At 48.8% G+C, this 25,622-nt stretch overlaps 1 protein-coding gene across 1 annotated transcript in view; it reads right to left on the minus strand.

Moving 5' to 3' along the window:
* Positions 1 to 278: 278 nt before the first annotated feature.
* The window catches only part of LOC108519906 (uncharacterized protein C3orf20), a gene marked incomplete at its 5' end in the record, with an annotated part of 64,775 nt that continues 39,431 nt past the window's right edge, over positions 279 to 25,622 (minus strand). The window contains 5 exons of the mRNA XM_017859193.1: positions 279 to 851; positions 1,451 to 1,585; positions 11,678 to 11,820; positions 13,292 to 13,399; positions 15,608 to 15,911. Coding sequence (XP_017714682.1) covers positions 767 to 851; positions 1,451 to 1,585; positions 11,678 to 11,820; positions 13,292 to 13,399; positions 15,608 to 15,911 — 775 coding nt within the window. The remainder of the gene's footprint in view (positions 852 to 1,450; positions 1,586 to 11,677; positions 11,821 to 13,291; positions 13,400 to 15,607; positions 15,912 to 25,622) is intronic.

Raw genomic sequence — 25,622 nt, forward strand, 5'->3', positions numbered from 1 at the left:
ACCATTCCCATCTTCCTCAGATTCCCCCTCAGTGATTTCTTCCCCGTCACCCTCTTCACTCCCTCCTCACTCCATGCTTGCTTCTTCCTGCCCCTCCCTTCTTACCTGTTCCCCATCCCTCCCCGCCTCACCCCTCCTTACTTGTTCCCCTCCCCCTCCTCCTCCCTCCTTGTTTATTCGTCCTACGCTTCCTCTCTCCTTCTCCCTCCTCCATCTTCTTTCTTACCCTCTCCCTTCCCCGCTCACTTGTGTCTTCCTCTGTCTCCTTGCTCCTCCTCTCATTTCTCCCTTTGTCTCTTCTTCCCTGTCTTTGGCCTTTCTCTCTGCCTCTTCACTGTTCTCTTCTTGCTGTGTTTTCCACCTAGGCTATAGACTGAGCCTCCCCCACCCAGGAAGGGTAGTCCCATCTGGGCATCCCGGGCGTTACTGGGTCACCTATCCTGGAGCTACCCCTCGGAGGGAAGCATTTCTTTCCTTGAGCGTGGGCCGGCCTCAGCTGACTTAACTGGCCGCAGAGGAAGCTCTGTATTGGGGAAACCGAGTTTCCAAGGACTTGACCTGGAACAATTCTGTTGGGGGCCTCACAGAAGACAGACTGAGCTGGGTCTGTCCTTCCCCAGAGCCTCACCCTGATGCTGGAGGCCCGCTGGTTTATTACAGAGGCTTGGGAGACAGGGTGGGAGACCGGGGAGGCAGGGCTGGGCTGGCAGGAAGCCCCGGCACCCCGGTCCGGGGCCTGGCTCACTTGGCTGCCACCAGGATGGCACTACTTCTTGGAGGCCTGCTTCTTCCCGCTGGTTACCTTGCTGTTCCTCCTGAGAGGATGTAGTTCCACTTCAGGCTCTCTTGCCCTAAAGATCAAAATAGAGAAAGCGACTGCTGAGGGCTGGGCGGGGGAAGCACTGTTCTTCACAGTGCCCAGAGCCCAGGCCTGATAGGGCCAGGACGGGCAAAGCCCTCTCCCTTGCACAGGTGAGGCTGTCTGGGTGCTGCTCCAACCAGAGGGTCCCGGTGGCACCTGTGACCTTTCTACATGCTCCTAATTTTGCTTTTCTATCTTCATGAGAAATATGTGATCTCCACGCCATGCTGAATGCGTGATTCATTGCATGGTTACCGGCACCAGCAAGTCAGGGGCTTTTAACAGGTGCAGCAAGTTTCTTGCAAAGAGACAGCAGGGCTGTCTCCACCCTTCTCAGACTAATGGGTCTGGGCTGTGGGGTTTTGCTGCAAAGTCCTCAAAAAGCCTCTATCTCTACCACCCAGACCACTGCAAGCAGCTCCAGGGCAGCCTGCATGCCCGCCCAATATTGTGTTGATGTCAGGCTAGATGTCAGGGATGGTTGGACATGACCCAGGCCTGGGGAGAAATGACTTGCCCAAGGCCAAATAGCCCTGAGGTGGCCTGCTGTGAGCCATGCCCATTCTGGCAGCGGGTGTGGTCACCTACTTCTCAGCCTCCACAGGTAACTCCTTCTCCACATAGTCTTCCAGGGCCAATGAGGAGCTGCTTCCTTGGATATCTTCTGACTCGGCTTTCTTGGCTGATTCAGAATCCTCCAGGCTCAGGACAGAGCTGGGAGCACTGCAGAGGAGGCAGGGTTGGGGGGCAGTGCTCAGGGCCCAGGGCGCGCTGCACGCTGTCCCGTCAGTGTTCTGGCAGCCTAGACAGACAAGGACACACGTGCTCCTCCTCCTGAGGGCGGCGAAGGGAGAATCTGACCTCCTTAGGGACCCAGTGACACGCTGGAAGTTGGCTTCCCTGGCTTCTGTTTTGGGCTGGATTGGCCCTAACCCACAGGCTGCTATACTCGCACCCCAACACTGACTATGGCAAATGCCTGCAGTGGGGTGGGAGGGCTCCGTAAGTGACCACAGGAGAGATGACAAGAGGCAAAGGAAATGTGTCATCATGTGTAATATTGTGGGCTGAACACATGTCCCCCCAAATACATATGTAGAAATCCTAAACCCCGAGACCCCAGAATGTGGCCTTATTTGGAAATAGGGTTGTTGCAGACATCATTAGTTAAGATGAGGCCATAGTGGAGGAGGGTGGGTCCAATCCAACATGACTGATGTTCCTCTACAAAGGGGAAATTTGGGAGAACGCCATGTGAGGATCACAGTTCTGTGGCCACAGGCCAAGGAGCTACCAGGAGTGGGGAGCAAGGCCTGGGACTGAGCCGCCCTAGCGGCTTCTGGGAGAGCGTGGCCCTGCCCACACCTTGATCCAAGCTTCTGGCATCCAGAACTGCGAGAGGATGAATTTCTGTTGTTTCAGCCACTCAGTCTGGGTCATCTTTGTGTCTTAGGCTGTTCGAGCAGCTATTACAAAATACCATAGGCTGGGTGGCTGCGAAACAACAGAGGTTCCTCTCCATTCTGGAGGCTGGGAAGCCCGTCGTCAAGGACCCAGCAGGTCCAGTGCCTGGTGAGGACCCGCTGCGTCATAGATGGTCGTGTTCTCGTAACTTCACACAGGGAAAGGGGCGAGGGTCCTTCTGGGGCCTTTTATAAGGGCACTAATTCCATTCATGAGAGCTCCATCCCATGAACCTCCCCAAGGCTCTGCCTCCTAAACCACTGCCCTGGAGGTGAAGATTTCAACACATGAACTTTGGGGGGACACAGACTTTCAGACCACAGCCCCTTGTTACAGCGGCTCCAGCAAACACACACGTGGCTATTCCTCACCTTTGTGCCACACCTCACAGCTTTGCAGCCGTTCACTGTCAGTGTTTCTGAGTTACAGGATGTTTCTGAGATTCACAGCAGCCCTGGGAAGGAGGCAACTCAGGGACATTTGTCCCATTTTCCTGACAAGGGCCCTGAAGTCCAGAGAGGTGAGTGGGCTTATTCACGGGCACCTAGTAAGTCAATGGCAGAGACAGGACTGGCCCATGTATGCACTGTCTAGTCACTCGGTCATATTTACTGAGCCTCTACTATGCACCCGGCCCTGAGGAGTTTACAACCTGGTGGGGGTCATGGGTAGCAGTATCTGGTGCTGAAAGAGGGGGCATGGCTTGGGGAGGGGGCTTGAGGCAGCTCTGGGAGTATGTGGCTAAGTCTGGGCTGGGGATAGGAAGTGGGTGTGGAGGGACTGTCCAGGCAGGGGCTTAGAGCAAGAAACAGTGTGTACAGGCTGTGTAAATCTGTTTTGTTTGTATAGATCAAGCAAGGGAATCAAAGGTGACTTGCTTAAGGCCAGGGCCTTTCACAGACAAGAGGAGACAACAACCTACCCCATCATTTCAAGGGCACTAGAAAAACTAAACACCAAGAAATGCCGAGACAGGGCCTCAGAATCTGGGTGTATGCACAGTGTTTACATTTGGCAAATTATCGCCTCTTTGCAGCCCCTTACCTCCAACCCGACCCCACAAGGAGCACACACACAAAACTAAGCTGACCCTTTAAATGCCTCTCTTAGAGGCCTGCCTGACGCTTTGAGAAGGGGTGGACTGTGGAAGTGTCTGGGCCTATGGTCCAGTCCCTGCCATTCTCAGAGGGCGGGAGGTGCAGGGTAGGCTGATGGGCTCCTCCAGGGCTCCCCTAGAGCCCCAGCCCAGGGTGGATGGGGAGGAGGTCCCGGCAACTCTGTTTGGTGTTGGGTGCTTGGGGAGTGCAGGGGAAAAGGCTCAGAAAGAAGCATGGTCCCCCTCACCTGGACATTTCATTCATTCTTTCTTTCATTCATTCCCAGAGCATTTCCTGAGCACCTCCTCCCCGAGCTCAGCTCCAAGACTAAATACCTATAGCAGGCCCTGAGTTCACAGCCAGCCGCTCAGTCCCAGCAGTCGGGAAATGTCCCCACCCTGGGCACTGGCCTCCTCCCTGTTCTCCCTGTCTCCAGCCTCATCTTCTCTCATCCAGTGCCCCCACCCCATGCCCCACCAGAGGGCTGGTCCTCTTTGATCTGGCCTTGTCTCTTCCACTTAAAGCCAGTCTGTGGTTCCCTGATGCTTGCAGTGGTAAGCTCCAGCCCCCTGGCATGACGCCTGGTTCAGGGTCTGTCATAATCTGGCCCAAACTACCAGCATGTTTTTCTAATAGCCTGTCTTCGCAGCTCCCCTAAATCCACAGCCCTCCTGCTCACAGGTTCCTGCAGTGCACTGTGCCCTTGCCTGCCCTAGCCCCTCCCTGAGTGCTTTTCCCTCTCTTCCTTTGCTGGGCCGTCTTCTTATCCTTCAAGGCCAGCCTCCCAGGTCCCCTCCTCTGCAAAGCCCCCTGAACTCTCACAGAAGGCGAGATTTCCTCCACCGTCCCCTCTGCCTCCGTGCTTATTATGGCGCACCGCTCACAGCTCTATGAACCTGCCCTGCAAGTGCCTTGGCAGGATTTGGTCTCAGTGCCTTGGCACCTCCTGTGTCTGGCTCTTAGCCAGGCATGAGTGAGTGAATGAACAAATGAACCAAATGATGGAGACATCAGAGGACTATGAACGACCAGGCCAGCAGAGCCACACAACTGTCCTGCTGGGGTGACAAGAATACTCATGTCCCTGCCGACAGTGGGCCAGGTGCTTCTCTGGAAGATTGATCTAGAGGTTGATTCTGAGACCATCCTTGGTCAGGGGTAAGCAAAAAAGACCATCTGGGGCTTTGCAACAGGCCAGCCCCTCCAGGAATTTCAAAGCCTTTGTACTTGCCACAGTGAAAAGGAAAGTGTCTGCAAGAACAGGCCCTTGTCAGGTGTGGAGCCCACCTCCCCACAGCATTGTAGCTAGCCCACTGTTTATGAGCCCCTGGTCTATTTCAGGAAGGTAATTTCTCTCTACTCAGCCCCCACTCAGGCCCCAGTCCAGAAAAGAGGTAGTTTTAATACCATCCTCATCCATCTTTACTGTCTGCTCCTGTGACAAGCTCATGATACCCTGCTTAGCCCCAACCCAGTCCCTGCCAGGTTCATGAATCTAAAGTCCAACTCTGACCAAGCCTCTCTCAGTTCAAGAACCTTCAATAGCTCACCATTGCCTGTAGGATCAAGTCAGGAAAGCCTATGTCTGCATGCCTTTCCCCTGCCTGTCCAAGGGGCTTCCTTGGGCTGAGTGGGGTACAGGGTTGCTGGCATGAGCAGCTGGTAAGAGTGGACTGCTGTTTCTCAGAGCAGAATCATAGAGGGAGAGCCTGGCGGTGGCTGGCTCCTTGCTGAGCACGGGGCCCGCTCTCCACAGCTCCATCTTTGGAGGGGTTTTGGTGTATGCCGTGGACGAGGGTATGGGCCCCCTGCATAGCTGATCCAACTAGAGACCTGGTCTCCTCACCCTGTGCCCTCCCCAATCCCCTGCCTACCCTCCTGCCTCCACCCAGTCTCTTCCTGACTCTTCTGAGGTGGGCAAGGGGCAGGGGTGCTACCAAGTGGTGCAGCTGTACAGCGCTTCCCCTCCCATCTGGATAGCATGTTATGGGATACAAAGCCTCTTGAGGCTCACACTGGTGTTTCTGTAGCACTCTGTCTTTATCAGGTCTCATTCCAGTTGGTAGTGTGGTCTGCATTTCACAGAGCATTTGACAGTTTATACGGTGCTTTGTTCCTTCTAGAGTGTCTTATGGTTTACAAAGTGCTTTTCAGGGTAGCAGGCACATGACAGTTCGGAGAACATTTTACGGGGCTCACAGTAGCTTATGGAGTGCTCTGCTATTCTGGAGAGCAGGCCCGTGAGGGCACGAGGCAGAGTAGAAGACGCTTTCTGGTTTACAGGGCATATTGCTGCTCCCAAAGCCCTTTCTGATTCTGGGGGCGGGTGGCAATTTCAAAGGATTTTGTCTTTTACATAATGCATGACAGTTTGCAAAGTGCTCTGTGGCTTACTGGGTTCATTAAAGTTTTGCAGTTCACAGGGCACATGACAGTTTAAGGAACACTTTGTCATCACAGGTACACTCATCTCTGACAGCTTCTGATCCTCTCAGCTCACTCCTCTGAGAACGGTCCAGAAAGAACTACGCCCCCCGTCCCACAGGGAGGGAACTGAGGCCCAGCAAGGGCAAGGCCAGGTTTGTGGCATCACCTGGGCACACTGTCCCTCCAGGGCACCTCCCTACCCTGGCTGGGCCTCCACTTTCCCTTCTCTAATATGGGCGCTCAGGGCCCGGGGTCATCTTTTCTGCAGGAAGCTCACCCACCAGACTCCCACATTGCCTAGCAGCTGGGGTTGGAGCCCAAGGCTTCACTCGCCTCTCCCCACCACTCCATGCCAGGCCCATGGGCAGCACCACAAAGGGGCACCGCCAGGTGCCTCCACCCCAGACACTTGTGAGGGCTCCAGGACACCAGGTCTGGCACATTCCTATCCTGGGGATCTAACTGGCTAGCAGACGAGGCAGACAGTTGACCAGTTAACTCCAGTCCTAGGTAGATGGAGACCAGCCTTTCCAAGAGGTCCCAGCAGGAGGGTGTGACAATGGAGGGCAAAGCAGAGGCCCCCAGCCCTCGCTGGTCTTGTGCGCTCCAGGACATCTTCCACAGTGAGTCAGAGCCGTCGTCCCGACAAAGCTGCCCAGCCACGCTCCTCAAAGCCTCCCACAGCTCTGCCCACACTCAGGAAGGGGACAGCTGCCCTGGCTGGGGGTCAGGCCACCTGCACTTGGCCTCTAGCTACCCTGGTGCCCCACCTCTTCACCTACGCACTCTCTGCATCCTGGGTGCTGTCAGGCTGAGCTAAGAGGGCCAACTGCCCTGCCCGCCTGGTGGGCCCTTCACACTCCTGTCACCACTGGTCTCTTGGGTCCAGTCCTGGTCTCCTGGGTCCAGTCCTGGTCTCTTGGGTACCTCGTCCCCACTGCCGTGTGAGTGCAGCAGGGCAGCCCCTCTGCTCACTGGCACAGATAGGGGCCAGCAAATACTGACTAGTGGGTGACCCCCTGCCCCCTGCTGGCTGCCCCTGAGGGTGATGAGGGAGGTAGGGGGAGAGTAGTGACTGTTGTGTGCAGGTGGACACGGTGCAGACTCATGATCTCTGCATGTGTTCTGGGCTGTCCTTCCCAGCCCGGCTACTGCTGGCTGCTCAAAAGCTTTCCTGGCAGCTCCAGCCTCCTGAGCCCTACCAGGTGTCAGAGCTCTCTCGGTCCCCTCCATCTGGGGGCCTGGAAGCTTTTGGAAGTGAGGATGAGCCCTTGGCCCCTCCAGTCCCTATTGTGCTGGTGCCCAGATGGGAAGAGTCTGGCAAGGACAGGGGCCAAGCCAGGTGTGGAAAGGAGAAAAGGCACAGGCTGAGTGGGGCACAGGGAGGCTCCAAGCCACACACAGCTCTGGTCTTCAGTCAGTCCTGGCCCCGAGCTGGGCTGCTGTTTCCTGAGCTCAGAGCCTTCTGTGGCCTTATATTGGTGCAGCCCACTGGGCCCTCTACTCCCAGAGGCCCCACAGCCTCCCCCAGTTGTGTCTGGCCTGGCAGGCCCTCACCCCTCTACTCTGTTTGTCAGAAGGCAGTCTACCTGCCACGTGACAGCTCGCCCCAGGCTCTGCTGGAGTTCATGAGGCCCCTGTGGGGACCCCTTCTTCCCCAGCACCCACGGCCTGGCTCCTTTGTGGGTTCCTCTTCCTGCTCCTGGCCCTTGCCTCTCCATGGTGGCTTCACAGATGCCAGGCCCACATTGAGAACTCTTTCTGTGGCCAGCTCCTTGGAGGAAAGAGAAGGCTGAAGTGCCCCCAGCCTGGTGGTCACCCCAGCCTGACTAGACCTGGCTTCCAGCCCAGCTTCCCTGCACCTGCTCTGCTCACCTACTGCTTTTCTCTCCACCTCCTCACCTCCACAGAAGGATTTCCTGGACTCCTCCCCCTACACTTGTGCAAAGCCAAGTCTACTCTGGATAAGGAAGACATGAATCCCACCAAGCAACGGTGAGTGCCTCCCTTTCCTAGCACTCTAGATGCAAAGCTGTTGGCCAACATCCCTCAGTAAACAGAGGACGTAGAAAGCAATGTCAGCTCCTGGCACTGCAGACTCCCTTGCTCTAGGCACGGATACTTCTGATTTCAGAGACTGTTTCCAGCATAATGGTCTCTCACGCTAGCCCTTCCATGGCCTCTGACCGTCAGCCTTCCAAACCTAAAGGTGAACATTTATTCTTTCCCCCAAACCATCCCTTAGCAACTGAGCCTGCTCAGACCTTGATTCAGCCATCTCTTCTCCCTCAAGGGTACAACTGATCAGCAAGCCTTCTATGTATTCATCCTGGTTGCATATTTAGAAAATAAATGGACATGTCAATCACAGAGGTCTGCCCTTTAGGCTGCTGCTGAACCTCAGTCACTGGTGTGTGGCTGCAGAAGCTACTATCTGAACCACACGTATCCACCTTGTCCATGAAGACATTGTGAGATTTCACCCAGCATCTTCTGGAATCCAGGTGATGGAGGCCAACAGCACGTCTTGCACTACTAAACCAGTCACCCTGCTGGAAGAGGAACTGGGGTGGATGGAGTACTTTTCAAACATATCCATGAATTTTTCAACACTCTTTCCCCATCAAGAGGTAGTGTCTAATCCCCCCCCACCTTGAATATGGGCTGGCCTAGGGACTTCAGTGCAGTGGAATGTGTGATGCTGCATGTCTTATGAGGCTAAGGCATGAAAGGCAAGACAGCTTCTTGCTGGCCCTTTCCTGGGAAGCTCCCTCTTGGAACCCAGCCACCATGTTGTGAGGAAGCCCAGGCCACCTGGAGAGGCTGCATTTGAGTGGTCTAGCTGACAGCCCACACTGACCACCAGGCATGGGAGTTCACAAGCCTTGGAGATGACTTAGCCCCAGACAACTTCTGACTGCAACTGTATGACAGACCTTCTCACCCCCGCCAAACAAGAACCACTTAGCTGAGCCCAGTTTGCACCAGGACCATGACAGAGAATAATAATAATAATAATAATAAACGATTGTGTTGTTTTATCCTACAAAGCTTGGGTGGTTTGTTTCACAGATACAGATTACAGGAACGACTGCTATGGCAATGCTTTCAATTAAAGATTCCATTTCCTTTTTTCACCTAAGTGCTCTTAAACCATCAACCCACTTGGCTATTCTAGGATTAGGAGGAGTCCTACTGGTTAATAGTTTCACGAATCTGCCTCTTTCCATTTCCAAGAACCTAGACCATCTTGTGTGCATGTTTCTAGTTTGTCAAGGGTAGGTAGTAATCTCAATAAATGTGAGCTATGTGCCAGCACTTCCCATGTGCTGACTCCTCTAATCCCTATAACCCAATACAGTGAGTCTCACTCTACAAAGAAGCTGGCGCACAGAGAGGGTGAGTGTTTTGCACAGGTCACACAGCTATAAAACGTGGCCAGATTCCTTAAGCTGTCATTTCCTACTAAAGAGCATCTTCCTTTTGAAGACATCTAGAACCAAATAAGAGCTATGTCTCTTTGTAACTACATTCTGGCATCTCCCACTGTGATCATCTGAATGTCTATGTTCCCCCAAATTGATATGCTGAAATCCTCATCCCCAAGGTGATGGTGTTGGCAGGCAGGGCCTTTGGGAGGTAAGGCGGTTATGAGGGTGGGACCCTCATGAATGGGATTAGTGTCCTTATACAAGAGGCCCCACAGACCCTCGTCCTTTCTGCCATGCGAGGACACAGCAAGAAGGCGCCATCTATGAACCAGGAAGCAGCCCTCGCCAGACACCAAATCCATTGGCACCTTGGTCTTGGACTTACCAGCCTCCAGACAGTGGGAAATAAATGTTCAGCAGGCTAAGATATTCACTCCCCGTGCACCATAGCAGGCTAGCCTTCTTCTGAATGTTTCTGAAAATGCCCTTGCTGGTCCTCTTTGGCATCTTCCTGCAGCCTCAGCTCATCTTCAGCCTGGGCCCTTCCCAACAGCATCCCCCTGTCCTGTCCTGTCCTGCCCTTGGTGCATCTGTCTTTCTCCCTGGGATTGTTGGTGACTGGTCTTCAAGGACCACCAAGCCCTCTCCCTCTTGGAATCTCAGGCAGTGGGGTCTCAGTGACTTTTCTGTCTGCACCTTTCACCATCTGCCCCTTCTTACCATCCACAGGCTCCTCCTGGGCCTGCCTTCCCTGCTGAGTGCTCTGAGTTGCAGGGGTCACTTGGCATGACCTCCTCAGTTCCTCCAGAAGTGGGTTCCCCTACTTGGACAAGGCCCAGACACAGCTTACTGCAGTGAGATGGGCATTAAAGACTCCTAGAAAACTGAGGGTCCTGTGTGGGAGTGGGGGGGGGGTGCCCAGACTCAGTGCTGCGGGGGTGCAGTCACAGGACTTAGGGCTGCATACCCCAGGTCTGCATATAAATAACACTTTCCACATGCCTCATCATTTGCTTCACAGTTCACAATGCTCTTTAACAAACACACTTTCATGAGATCCTCACAGCCTCTCAAGGTGGGCATTATTTCCTCATTTTAAAGGTGAGGAAACAGAGGATTAGGGAGGGAAACTGATTCCCCACAGTCACCCAGCCAGGAGAGTGCAGCAGGGGCTCCAACCTCATCCTGCAAGTGTCTCACTGCACCGTGCTGCACAGGCGGTCTCAGATCTGCTCATGCTCCCCTAATGCAGTCTTCAGGTGCTTCATGCAGCGCAGGCTCCTTCCTGGACTAGGCTGTATTCTTCTTGAGCCGCTCAAAGCTAGGTCTCTCGGCTCAAGAAGATCATGAGAGCTGGGCCCAGGAGGTGCTCAACAAGTTGGCATCACCTTGTTGAAAAGCCCAAGCTCAGAAGCCCAGAGGCAGATTTAAGCCAGCACTTCCTGCTATCGGGGCCTGGGATCACTTCACGGATGACCTTTGTTTGTGTGCGGAGGCTGAGGCAGGAGGATCACTTGAGCCCAGTCATTCAAGGATGCAGTGAGCTATGATCGTGTCACTGTACTCCAGCCTGGGCGACAGAGTTGAGACCCTCTCTCAAACGAAAACCCAAAGCAGAAGCGGGGCCCAGCTTGCACATGAGGTGGTGGTAGGGTGTGGTGGGACAGAGAGGGGGTGTAGCCAGAGCTCCTGCCCACCAAACCTGTCTAGATTATTCCAACAGAAACAGGCACTATGCAAGCATTCTCATGTCCCCAAGATCTCCAAGAGGGCCCTTTTCCCAAACTTGTGTCCCAAAGAAACCCACAACATGGCCTTGCTCACACAGCCCCTCCCACTCTGCACCCGCTCCCATCCCTCCCCTGCCCACCTGCGAAGTCCTCCTGTTGCAGTTTTTACCATGTGTGCCACAGGTGGAGGCCTCCTACCTCCAGCCCCCCTCCCCACTCCATCCCTTCCGCCCCGCCTGCTCTCCTCAGTTCCCCTTTCTTTTTTTTTTTTTTTTTTTTTTTGAGACGGAGTCTCGCTCTGTTGCCCAGGCTGGAGTGCAGTGGCCGGATCTCAGCTCACTGCAAGCTCCGCCTCCTGGGTTTACGCCATTCTCCTTACGCCATTCTCCTGCTTCAGCCTCCCGAGAAGCTGGGACTACAGGCGCCCGCCACCTCGCCTGGCTAGTTTTTTGTATTTTTTAGTAGAGACGGGGTTTCACCGTGTTAGCCAGGATGGTCTCGATCTCCTAACCTCGTGATCCGCCCGTCTCGGCCTCCCAAAGAGCTGGGATTACAGGCTTGAGCCACCGCGCCCGGCCCTCAGTTCCCCTTTCACAGCCCAAGTCTCCTTTCTGCCCTCCATCCCTCCCCAGGCCCATCCCTCATCCTGCGTGTTTCCTGTTTTACCTGAATTTGTAGTCGTCCGGCAGGAAGTAGCCCATCTTGCAATCCTGTTGAGACCGGAAGATCTGTTTCAGCAGATTCTGCTTGCTGAGGCCATATCCATTCAAAACACGGCCCCCAAAAAGGAGCTTCCCCCCAGCAAACATCTGTTGACAGGAAGGAAACGAGGAGAGATCCTCAGCGCATCAGCACAGCAGTGTCTACTGATAAGACAGGTGAGTTTGAATTTCACTAGGACAGTACCACAGGCCTCTCAGAGCTTGCACCGTGAGGCAGGCCTTGGGTGGCTGGGGAAGGAGTGCTGCCTTCCATGAGTTGCCCAGGGAGGTAGGCTGAGTCCAGGCCCTGTCCAGGCTGGGATGGTGGGTTTGCCCTATGACTTGGGGGCCTGGGCAGGGGTTTGGCTCAGCCATACCTCCCTGGGCAACTTGGGGAGGGCAGCACTCCTTCCACTCTGCCTGCTTGGCCACCCAGCTCAAATGCACTTCACATATAGGCCCACAGAGCCCTGCGGCCAGAAAGCTGTTCCCCTGCTGTGTATGTATCTTTCAGCTCACCCCATGGAATGGGAGCCCCTTGAGGGCAGGGCTTCCACCCCCACAGGTCAGTCCCCAACAGGTAGACACTTATCCAAATATTTCTGTGTAAAAATATTCATGGCAGCATTATTTGTTATGGCAAAAAAAAAAAAAAAAAAATACAAATAACTTAAATGTCAACAAAAGCAGCACAAATAGATAAAATGACAGACTTTTCACTTTGGGAGGCCAAGGTGGGCGGATCACAATGTCAGGAGTTCGAGACCAGCCTGGCCAATATGGTGAAACCCCATCTCTACTAAAAATACAAAAATTAGCTGGGCGTGATGGCGGGCACCTGTAGTCCCAGCTACTTGGGAAGCTGAGGGAGGAGAATCACTTGAACCCAGGGTGTGGAGATTGCAGTGAGCTGAGATTGTGCCACTGCACTGCAGCCTAGGTGAGAGTGTGAGACTCTGTCTCAAAAAAAAAAAAAAAGACTCTTACACAGTGGTTAAAACTCAGGTGTTATATAAACTATATAAGGACATGGGGAAATGCTCATGGTGTTTTAATGTAAAAAGAAGAATTGCAAAGAATATATGCAGAAAAGGACTGCAAAGGTCAGACAGCAAAACGTTAGCATGCGGTGGTCCTTGCAGGTGCCAGGTACATATCTGTGGGATGAGCAAATGAGGCTCTCTGGGTGATCTGATGATGTCATTATTTTCTAAATTGTATTTTCTAAGCTTTCCATAATGAGCATGTGTAAGTATTTACAGTGAACATTTTTAGGATAAAGCCGTTTAAAAACAAACAGATGAAGGGAATTTGATTTGTTAGGTTGAATGTCACCTGTCCCTTCAGTCTCCTGGGATGGGGGACACATGGGGTCCTGGGCTCCAGCCCCAGCTCTGTGTGCTGGGTGACTCTTGGTCAGTCTTCCTGCTCTCTGGGCCTCAGCCAGGGTGGGGAGATAATTCCACAGCCCCTCCCTTCTTCTCCTCTCTCCTCCTCCTCCCACATGTGTGATTCTGCAGGAGCAGAGGTGGCTGCAGCTGGGTGGCAGGCAGTGGATGGCAAGTCCCTGCTGGCTCACCAGAATCATCCCCTGCACCACAGAGTTCTTCTTCACCATCAGGGGAGGGTCCTCCTGCAGGGGGCTGTCCAGGTCATACTGTAGCAGGCGGTAGGAGTCATACCGGCACTGCCAGGAGAGAAATATGAGAACTGGTCACCCCCATGCCAAGAAGATGTACCTGAATTGCCATATTCCTGACTAGGCCAGATTCCCCCTGAGTCCTGGAGCCCTGTACAACTCCCTCTCTCCAACTCCTCCTGCTCCAGGAGCCCTTGGGCCTGCATGCACACCTCCCATGACTGTCCCTTGAGGATGTCCCTGGATCTGATTAGAGCCCGCTAGGGGGAGAAGGCCATTTCTGAGGTGGCTGCCCCACATGTGACGCCCACTAGCCTGGCCCTCTGGGGTCCACAGAATGTGACTGCTCCCTTGCCCTGGGGGTAGCACTGCAGAGGTTTGAAGATGGGAACTGTGTTCTTGGGTGGACCCATTTCCAGGCTTTTGAGTCTACTTTATACAGCATAAAGAATTCCTCCACTCCCTACCCATTGCTGGCAAGCCCCTCAGGACCCTCCCAGTCACTATATCCAGGGAGAGGACCTGAGCTGAACCCATACCTCAAGGTAGGGTCTGGGCAATTCAGAGGAAAGCTGGCTTCTCTCCTCTCCTTTCTGCATGCCTCAGATCTATTAATACAGCCAATGTGCTGTCTTCCCGTTTTATCTGCCTTTATTTCCAGGTGCCTCCAGCTATCCTTTCAGTCTCCAATATGAGACTCAGAACCACACCCAGTGTTCTAGCTGTCAGGGAAAGAGAAAGCGGGGAACATTTGTGCATTCACCAAAGACACCCTAATCTGACACCTGCTTCCAAGTCTGTCCTCTAGGCCTGCTGCCCACTCCTTTATGAACTGCCTCAGGCCACGCCCTGTCCTCACGCTGCCCATGGCTGGGGTCGGCCACCTAAGCACTCCAATTGCTTAGGGATAACTATTAGCAAACAACAATTAGCCCCATGATAAGCGAAAGTCAGCTCTAAGCTCCCCCGTGGGCAGGATTTTATCTGTCTCTACATGGACAGACACACACATGGACAGAACTCAATACATGCTCACTGGATTCAACTAAATTATAGGTTGGCTCTGGAAAACAAACATGGCTTTGCTGTATGGGACAAGTGAAAAGGCTTGTGGCTGAGTCTATACTCTTGGACTGAGATGGTCAAAGGGCTACTGGTGTCTGCTCAGAAGGTCTGGAGCACAGACCCGAGGGTGGGCATGCCAGAGTCAGGGAGGGGCCACTCCTGGGAGGAGGGTGTCCACGCAGAACTCCCACCCCTGGTGTACATGAAAACCCAGAACTCTGCAGCAGCAAATGGGAAATGGGCAAAGACAGCAGATTCTAGGAGACAGGAGGGCAAAGAGGGCTTGAAGGAAGTCACCACGTGGACACCCAGCTCATATGCTCATGTTCTATCCTTTGCTCCAGTTGGTCTGGGGTTGGGGCCAGCCTTCAAACTGTGCCAATGCTGCTGGGAATGACTGCACGCTTGGAGGGTTACATAAGCCTGATAGGTGGGAACGATTCTACTGCAGCGATGAGTAGGCTGGAGTGCGTTCCATGGGCCTAAAGACTCCCTTTAGACCTCAACCACAATCAGCTGGGACCTTGAGCCATGCTTCTCTCCTGTCCCCCTTCGCACAGGCCACTGCCTCTTCCAGGAACATTAATCACCTGCCAAAACCCCACTTAACCTGGACGGCCCTCCGGATCCCCAGGAGGCAGCAGGCACATGTTCCCAGGCTCCTATGTGCCCAGAGCTGTCCCCTCACGGCCTCACTGGTGGTGCTGGAGTTGCTGCCACACTGGGAGCTCCTCTAGGGCCCGGTTTGCATCTGAGTCATGCTGGGTTCTCAGGGCCTGGCCCATGCCCAGCACATAGTGGGTACTTGTGACAGTCTACAAATATTTTCAGAGCCCTGAGGATTCAGTGGTGAGCACGGCCCGTGCTCTAAATATTCACACCAACATACAGTCACAAACTGGAAGGAAAGGACAGTGCCCTGATTTTGTCTCAAGGGTCAGAAGAGGGCCTGACCCTTATGTGGTGACATTCACCCTGGAGCTAGAGGATGAGTGGGAAGGAGAGAAGCAGGGGGAGGGAGGACACTGCAGACAGGAGAGTACAAACAAAGGCCTCAAGGAGAAAGGAGCTGAAGGAGGATGGCCCCTCAGGCAGGTGCTCAGCCAGTCCTAGCACTGTGAGGGTCTTCTCGGACTGCCCCACTACCCCTACCCCTGGCCTCCAGGGCCCCCTCACTGGGCCCGGACCAACCTGGATGCAGGGGGAGCCGCGGCCCCGCTGCTGGTGGCTGTAGAGTGTGTTCAGCAGCCACTGGAGCTGCCCAGTGCTGGTGTAGTTCTGGCTTGAGATGATTCCAAACACCAGCACCTGGCTGGGGTCTCGGGGCGCCAGCAGGAAGCGCTCCAGCTCCACATCAGAGACCAGGGGCGCCTTCACCAGGCACCTGCAGCCAGCACGGGCGTCTTCCTTAAGCATGAGCTTCCGCAGCACCAGTGGGCAGTCTGAGGGCGAGGCCGCCCACCTGGTGGGGCTGCGCCCCTCGCGGGCCTTCCCTCTGCAAGGAGGAGCACAGTGCACAGGGGCCCTCAGCAGGTGGTGGAGGTCTGTGGTTCCCAGAGCCCCCTGGCTCCTGACGGTCAAAAGGCCTGCTGCAGGTAGATTTTAGTCTGGGCCCTGCTGCCAACGTGCTGCACCACCTTGGACAGGTCCCCTAACCTCTCTGGGCCTCTTTCTACGGTGCAAAATGAGAATAACAAGTTACTCCTTCACCCATCCATTTGGTCAAAAAATGCTTTAGTGTCATCCTTAACTCCTTTCTCTCACACCCAACACATCCCATCTAATCTGTCAGCAAGCCTGTCCTCTCTACACTCAAGATAGACCCACAATCTGACCACTTTTCCTGTCCTCCAGTCCCATGGATGTGGTCCAAGCCTCCTGCATTCTTGCCTGGCTGCCTGCAAACGCCTCCTAATGGGTCCTGTGTTTTCTTCCCCGGCCTGTCTTCAGTCTGTTCTCTGACTGAGGGATCCTGTTAAAACCTAGCTCACGTCATGTCACTACTCTCTTCGAAACCCTCCGGTGGCTTTCTACCTTTTACAGAATAAAAGCCGAAGTCCCTGCCATGTGCTTCAAGGCTGCAAGAATCTGTCCCCTGCATTTTGTCCTCCTTACATCTCTTACTCTCCAGGATTCCCGCCTTTGCTCACTGCACTTCGGCCACACTGGCCTCCACTTGTCCTTTGGTCTTGGAGGACAGTGGCCTTTGCTGTTCCTCCATAGAGCCATCTATGTCACTCTCTCAAGGCTCTATCCAAATGTTATTTTCTCTTTCTTTTTGAGACGGAGTCTCGCTCTGTTGCCCAGGCTGGAGTGCAGTGGCCGGATCTCAGCTCACTGCAAGCTCCGCCTCCCAGATTCACGCCATTCTCCTGCCTCAGCCTCCCCAGTAGCTGGGACTACAGGTGCCCGCAACCACGCCCGGCTAATTTTTTGTATTTTTTAGTAGAGACGGGGTTTCACCGTGTTAGCCAGGATGGTCTTGATCTCCTGAACTCATGATCCGCCCATCTCGGCCTCCCAAAGTGCTGGGATTACAGGCTTGAGCCACCGCGCCCGGCCCAAATGTTACCTTCTTAACGAGATTTTCTGAGTGCCCTGTTTCATTCCTTTTCTCCCAAGACTCTTTCCCTTCCCTGTTTTATTTTTCTTCTTAGCACTGCTTGCTATCTAACATATCTTTTACTTTTCAATTTTATTATTGCACTTGTCTGTCCTACTAGAATGCAAGTTCCATGAGTTCATGAATTTGGTGTGTTTTGTTCAGTGGAATAAAACAGCAGCATTTGAAAAATAGTAAAGATTCAATAGAGATTCAATAAATATTCAAACCAATATTTGTTGGGCCCCTACTATGTGCCAAACACTGTACTGGGTTGTTGTGAGGGTTGTGGTATTTACACGGGAATAAGCACCATCCAAATAGAAAGTGTTGCTGTGATTCTACCTTTGTCAATGTCTATTCCAAGACTGTGGATGCTGATGCTGTAAAATGCTAAACATGACGAAAGGCAGTAGCATGTTTAGCATTTTACAGCATCACAATCTTGGAATAGACATTGTCTCGGTTAATTTTATAACAACTCTGTGCAGTAGGCAGGACAGAAACTCTTATTGCCATTTACAGATCAGAAAACAGAAGATTCCCACCAGGTGAATGGGTGCCCAAGTTCATATGGTAATTAAGTGGCAAGGGCTAGGATTAGAAACCAGGACATCCTGAAACAAGAGCAATGCAAGATGAGCATAATTTCTCAGGGGCTATTAATACTGATAAGTACTTGCTGAACAAACTTATTAAGAATATCTCTTATTCAAGAACCTGCATATCCGGAGCAGAGCAGGGGGTGGGGGAGGCTGGAATCTATTAATTATAACTTATCCAGGGATAAGTTCAAAATAATCAAAGGTTTAAATGTGGGGCAATTAAGCCATAACATTTCTACTAGAAAATATAGGGAAATTATTCTATAATTTTAGAGCAGGGAAGGTTTTTTATAATTATGACTATAAAATCCAGAAGTCATAATAGAAAAAGACTGATAAAGTCAACTACATGAAAGAAAAAAGCCTCCAAAATCCCTCTGTGACAAAAAAATACACAAACAAAAAAAACCCCAAAATTATCATAACCAAAGATGAAAGACAAATGACAAACTGAGAAACATATTTGAAACTCCTACCATAGAATAGTGGCCAATGTCTCCACTATGTAAAATACTACAAATCAATTAGAAAAAGTTAATAACCCAATAAAATACAGACAAAGGTAGTGAACAAATAATTCATGGAAAACAATATAGGTTTTAAAATTACAAAAGAGGGAGGGCTGGGTGCGGAGGCTCACATCTGTAATCTTGGCACTTTGGGAGGCTGAGGCAGGAGGATCACTTGAGGCCAGGAGTTCCAGACAAGGCTGGGCAACATAGCAAGACATCATCTCTATTAAAAATTTAAAAATTAGCCAGCCATCGTGGCACATGCCTGTGGTCCCAGCTTCTCGGGAGGCTGAGGTGCGAGGAATGCTGGAGCCCAGGAGTTCGAAGTTACAGTGAGCCACGATCACACCACTGCACTCCAGCCTGGCAGACAGAGCAAGACCCTGTCTCTAAAATAAATAAAATAAAATTTAAAATAAACTCATATAAAGAGGAGAGTGAAGCCACCAAAAATGGTCATTACTCTAATTTTGGAACTCAGAAACCATATCCGTTGACTAGATCAACAATGAAGCTGGCAAACACTGTCAGAAACAACTTTATCCAGAGTTCTGGAATCTAATGAAAAAACATGCAACAACCAGAGGAATGCTTAAATAAGAAAGATGCTGCTAAATTTTGGTAAGACAGCATTGTAGCAGTTTTAGCTTACTCCCCTACCATCCTTCATAGCCCTGCTCAGTAGCATCCAAGGAATGACAGCCCCTGTTCCTGGTGCACCTTGCTAGTACTGGAGGGGACAATATGAACCTTGTTCTCAAGCAATTGTAGTTCTGTGGGCTGGCCTGTCTGGAGGTTCCCTGAGGGATCAGCTCAGAACTTGACTTTGTTTTATCTGCCTTGCAACTTTCTCAGGGCTGGAGCAGCCGTCCAGGGAAGCATCTGTCAGGTGCATTTAAAGAGAAAGATACCAGACACGGCCTCCTGGTGCAAGGGGTAACAGATGAGGCACAGATAGGTAGGCTAAAATGTCTGGGAAGAAAGAGGTTGGGGAAGGAGGTATATGGGAGAATAAGGCTTTGAAAGGCTCACATGCATACCAGGGAATATAGACACCAGGTTTGGAACCATGTTTTGAAAAGGCCTGAGAACATACTAAGTTTCATCTCTGGCTGACCGTTGGACTTTTTGAAAGTAGAAGGTGAAGGCTAATGCAGATTAGTCTTGATGTGAAGAGCCTGACTAAAAGCACTGAATGAATGCCTCAATACAGAGCCAATCTGCAAAGACTGGACGAGTTTTGTTTTTGTTTTGGCTCCAGATAATCTCTATCAATTCACTAGCTGATCCCTTACCTAACTGAATGGAGACTACACATTACAAATGTCTTTATAAAGATAGTTTGGAAAAGTAACTAAACAACAAACAGCTACACACTACAACAAGGAGCAACAACAAATCATAAGGAAAAGGGGAAATTTGATTTCCAGGGTTACCAAATTCTAATATTTAAAACGTTCAGTTTTCAACAACAACCAAAAAAAACCTGAGGTATGCAAAGAAACAAAAAAGTATGGACCACTCAAAGGAAAAAAATGTACTAGAAACTGTCCCCAAGGAAACCCAGAGATTGGACTTACTAGACAAAGACTTTAAATCAACAGCTTAACTATATATATATTTTTATTATTATACTTTAAGTTCTAGGGTACATGTGCACAATGTGCAGGTTTGTTACATACGTATACATGTGCCATGTTGGTGTGCTGTACCAACATTGTAAACTCATCATTTACATTAGGTATTTCTCCTAACGCTATTCCTCCCCCAGCCCTTGATCCCCCAGTAGGCCCTGGTGTGTAATGTTCCCCTCCCCATGTCCATGTGCTCTCATTGTTCAACTCCCACTTATGAGTGAGAACATGTAGTGTTTGGTTTTCTGTCCTTGTGATATTTTGCTGAGAATGATGGCTTCCAGCTTCATCCAGGTCCCTGCAAAGGACATGAACTCATCCTTTTTTATGGCTGCATAGTATTCCATGGTGTATGTGTGCCACATTTTCTTTATCCAGTCTATTATTGACGGACATTTGGGTTGGTTCCAAGCCTTTGCTATTGTGAGTAGTGCAGCAATAAACACATGTGTACATGTGTCTTTATAGTAGCATGATTTATAATCCTTTGGGTATATACCCAGTAATCAGATTGCTGGGTCAAAAGTATTTCTAATCCTAGATCCTTGAGGAATTGCCACACTGTCTTCCACAATGGTTGAACTAATTTACAGTCCCACCAATAGTGTAAAAGTGTTCGTATTTCTCCACATCCTCTCCAGTACCTGTTGTTTCTTGACTTTTTAATGATCACCATTCTAACTGGTGTGAGATGGTATCTCACTGTCATTTTGATTTGCATTTCTCTGATGACCAGTGATGATGAACATTTTTTCATATGTCTGTTGGCTACATAAATGTTTTCTTTTGAGAAGTGTCTGTTCATATCCTTTGCCCACTTTTTGATGGGGTTGTTTTTTTCTTGTAAATTTGTTTAAGTTCTTTGTAGATTCCAGATATTAGCTCTTTGTCAGATGGATAGATTGCAAAACTTTTCTCCCATTCTGTAGGTTGCCTGTTCACTCTGATGATAGTTTCTTTTGCTGTGCAGAAGTTCTTCAGTTTAATTAGATCTCATTTGTCTATTTTGGCTTTTGTTGCCATTGCTTTTGATGTTTTAGTCATGAAGTCTTTGCCCACGCCTATGTCCTGAATGATATTGCCTAGGTTTTCTTCTAGGGTTTTTATGGTTTCAGGTCTTACATTTAAGTTTTTAATCCACTTGAGTTAATTTTTGTATAAGGTACAAGGAAAAGATCCAGTTTCAGCTTTCTACATATGGCTAGCCAGTTTTCCCAGCACCATTTACTAAATAGTGAATCCTTTCCCCATTACTTGTATTTGTCAGGTTTGTCAAAGATCAGATGGTTGCAGATATGTGGTGTTATTTCTGAGGCCTCTGTCCTGTTCCATTGGTCTATATATCTGTTTTGGTACCAGTACCATGCTGTTTTGGTTACTGTAGCCTTGTAGTGTAGTTTGAAGTCAGGTAGTGTGATGCCTCCAGCTTTGTTCTTTTTGCTTAGGATTGTCTTGGCTATGTGGGCTCTTTTTTGGTTCCATATGAAATTTAAAGTAGTTTTATCCAATTCTGTGAAGAAAGTCGTGGTAGCTTGATGGGGATAGCATTGAATCTATAAATTATCTTGGGTAGTATGGCCATTTTCATGATATTGATTCTTCTTATCCATGAGCATGGAATGTTCTTCCATTTGTTTATGCCCTCTTTTATTTCATTGAGAAGTGGTTTGTAGTTCTCCTTGAAGAGGTCCTTCATATCTCTTGTAAGTTGGATTCCTAGGTATTTTATTCTCTTTGTAGTAATTGTGAATGGCAGTTCACTCATGATTTGGCTCTCTGTTTGTCTGTTCTTGGTGTATAGGAATGCTTGTGATTTTCCCACATTGATTTTGTTTCCTGGGACTTTGCTGAAGTTGCTTATCAGCTTAAGGAGATTTTGGGCCGAGATGATGGGGTTTTCTAAATACACAATCACGTCATCTGCAGAGACAATTTGACTTCCTTTTTTCCTAACTGAATATCCTTTATTTCCTTCTCTTACCCATCACTCATGGCTTCCCTTGGCTAGGAAAGGGAAAATCCCTTGACCCCTTGTGCTTCCTGGGTGAGGCAACACCCTGCCCTGCTTCAGCTTGCCCTCTGTGGGCTGGACCCACTGTCCAACCAGTCCCAGTGAGGTGAACCAGGTAGCTCAGTTGGAAATGCAGAAATCACCCATCTTCTATGTTGATCTCACTGAGAGCTACAGACCAGAGCTATTTCTATTCAGCCATCTTCAACCACTTGACTATATTTAAAGAGCTAAAGGAAACCATGGAAAAACAACTAAAGGAAACCAGGAGAACAATATCTCACCAAATAGAAAATATCAATACAGAGACAGGAACTACAAAAAGTAATCAATCAGAAATTCTAGAGTTAAAAAGTAAAATAACTAAAATAAAAATTCAATGATAGATCTAAGCAGGCAGAAGAAAGTGTCAGCAAACTTGAAGATAGGATAATTAAGATTATTTAGTTTGAGGAGCAAAAAGAAAAAAGAATGAAGAACAATTAACAGAGCCTAAGATACCTGTGGGACAGCATCAAACATACCCAAGATACATAATGGGAATCCCAGAAGGACAGGAAAGGAGCAGAAAGAATATTTGAAGAAATAATTGCCTAAAACTCTCCAAATTTGATGAAAGACATAAATCTACATATCTAAAAAGCTTAACAAATTCAAAGTGGGACAACTTCAAAGAGATCTACATTGACACACATTATCATAAAATTATCAAAAGACAAAAATCTTGAAAACAACGGGAGAAGCAACTCATCAAGTTCAGGGAATCCTCAATAAGATTAATAGCCAATTACTCATGAGAAATTATGGCTGCTAGAAGGCAGTGGGAGGACATATTTAAAGTGCTGAAAGAGAAACAAAATAAACCCTTGTCAGCCTAAAATTTTTTTTTTTTTTTTTTTGAGACAGGGTCTCATTCTGTTATCTGGGCTGGAATGCAGTAGCATGATCATAGCTCACTGCAGCCTCAACCTCAAGGGCACAATGATTCTCCCATCTCAGCTTCCTGAGTAGCTAGGATGACAGGCATGTGATACTACTCCTGGCTGTTTTGTAGAGACAGGTTTTTTATAGAGACAGGTTTTCACCATGTTGCTCAGGCTGGTTTCAAACTCCTGGACTCAAGAGATCTGCCTGCCTAGGCCTCCCAAAGTGCTGGGATTACAGGCATGAGCCACCACACCCAGCTTCAGCCTAGAATTCTATATACAGCAAAGCTATCCTTCAAAAATGAAGGAGAAAGTAAGACATTCCCAGATAAACAGTTTGTTGCCGGTAGGCCTGCACCACAAAACATGCCATTGAGTCCAGGTTGAAATGCAAAGATACTAGATGGTAACTTGAAGCTATATGAAGAAATAAAGAACATTGATAAAGGTAGCTACATAGGTAAACATAAAAGAAGTATTGTCATATTTTTCAATTTGTAACTTTTATGTTTTTTTGTATTATTTAAAAGACAAATACATAAAACAATTGTTCATATGTGTTAATGGGCACACAATGCATAAAGATGTTATTTATAACAATGTCAACATAAAGTGGAGAGGTGGGAATGAAGCTGCTGTACAGGAGCAGAGAACTTTGTATGCTACTAAAGCTAAGTTGGTATTAATTCAAACTAGATTGTTACACATTTAAGATGTTACTTATAATCTTCAGGGTAACCACCAAGAAAATAACTAAAATATATAGAAAAATGACTGAGAAGGAACTCAAAACCATACAGCAAAAAAATCAATTAAACGTAAAAAAGGCAATGATGGAGGAATTGAAAAACAGAAAGATTTCTACAAAAGTAACAGCAAGATGGCAGAAGTCCTTCCTAGTCAGTAATTACTTTAAACATAAATGGATTAAAGTCTTAAACAAAACTCAGATCAGTGGAATGGCAATCCAACTGTAATCCAATTACATGCTCCCTACACGAGATGCATTTTAGATTCAAACATACAACTAAAGTTGCATGCAGTAGCACATGTCTGCAGTTCCAGCTACTTGGGAGGCTGAGGTGGGAGGCTCTCTTGAGCCCAGGAGTTTGAGGCCAGCCTTGGCAACATAGCGATACCCCATCTCTAAACAAACAAACATACAGCTAAGTTGAAAATGAAAGATTGAAAACAAACATTCCGGCCGGGCGCGGTGGCTCAAGCCTGTAATCCCAGCACTTTGGGAGGCCGAGACGGGCGGATCACGAGGTCAGGAGATCGAGACCATCCTGGCTAACACGGTGAAACCCCGTCTCTACTAAAAAAATACAAAAAACTAGCCAGGCGAGGTGGCGGCGCCTGTAGTCCCAGCTACTCGGGAGGCTGAGGCAGGAGAATGGCGTCAACCCGGGAGGCGGAGCTTGCAGTGAGCTGAGAACCGGCCACTGCACTCTAGCCTGGGCGACAGAGCCAGACTCCGTCTCAAAAAAAAAAAAAGAAAACAAACATTCCAAGCAAATAATAACCTAAAGGAAAAAAAAAAAAACAGGAGTTTGGTTATACTAATATCAGACAAAAATAGACGTTAAGTAAAAAATTATGGGAGACAAATGAGGGCATTATATATTGAGAGGACAGTTACTCTATCTAGAAATATAACAATTGCAAACATATACACATGTAACAATAGAGTCCCTAAATACATGAAGCAAAACTTGACAGAATTGAAGGAAGAAATAGACAATTTTATAGTAATAGTTAGATACTTTAACATCCCACTTTTGATAATGGATAGGATAGCTAGACAAAAGACAAATAAGGAAATAGAAAACTTGAAGAACATTATAAACCAACTAGAACTAATGGACACATATAGAACATTCGATCCAAGCACAGCAAAACACACATTCTTCTCTACTGCACATGGAACATTCTTCAGGACAGACTATATACTAGACCACAAAACAAATCTCAATAAATTTTAAAAGACTGAAAACATTATAAAATTTCTTCTTCGAGCACAATGATACGAAATTAGAAATCAATAACAGAAAGAAATTTGGAAAATTCACAAATATGTGAAAATTAAGCAACACATTATTAACCAACAAATGGGTCAAAGAAGGAATCTCACGGGAAATTAGAAAACACTTTAAGGAAATGAAAACAAAAACAACGTACCAAAACTTAAGGGATACACTGAGAGCGGTACTCAGGAATATTTATAGCTGTAAATGCCTACATTAAAAGAGAAGAAAATCTCAAACCAATAATCTAACCTAACCTTAAAGTAGAAAAAGAAGAACAAACTAAACCCAAAGCTGGCAGAGGGAAGAAAATAATAATGATCAGAGTCAGTTGAGGTAAATAAATAAAGAATAGATAAACCATAGAGAGAAACAACAAAACAGATTTTGGTTCTCTGTATAGAGCAGACTAAATATTTAGCTAGACTGACTAAAAGAGAAGAGATGCAAATTACTAAAATAAAAAATCAAAGTGGGTCATTACTACCAACCTTACAGAATTTAAAAATTATAAGAGAAAATTGTGAACAATTGTATGCCAACAAATTAGACAATCTAAAAGAAATGGACAAATTTCTAAGACACGCAAATGACCAAAACTAACTCAAGAAGAAATATATAACCTCAATAAGCCTCTAACAAGTAAAAAGATTGAATCAGTAATCAAAAACCTCTCAAGAAAAGCCTGGAACTAGGTATTTTCACTTGTGAATTCTACCTAAAATTTAAAGAAGAACTAACACCAAAACTTCTCAAACTCACCTAATAACAAAAGAAACGGAAACCTCAGCATTACCCTGATACCAAAGCCAGACAAAGACACTACAAAAAAGAAAAACAGGGCCGGGCGCGGTGGCTCAAGCCTGTAATCCCAGCACTTTGGGAGGCC

This window comes from Rhinopithecus bieti, unplaced genomic scaffold, assembly GCF_001698545.2.
Source record: "Rhinopithecus bieti isolate Rb0 unplaced genomic scaffold, ASM169854v2 scaffold_49509, whole genome shotgun sequence".
NCBI classification, from domain to species: Eukaryota; Metazoa; Chordata; class Mammalia; order Primates; family Cercopithecidae; genus Rhinopithecus; species Rhinopithecus bieti.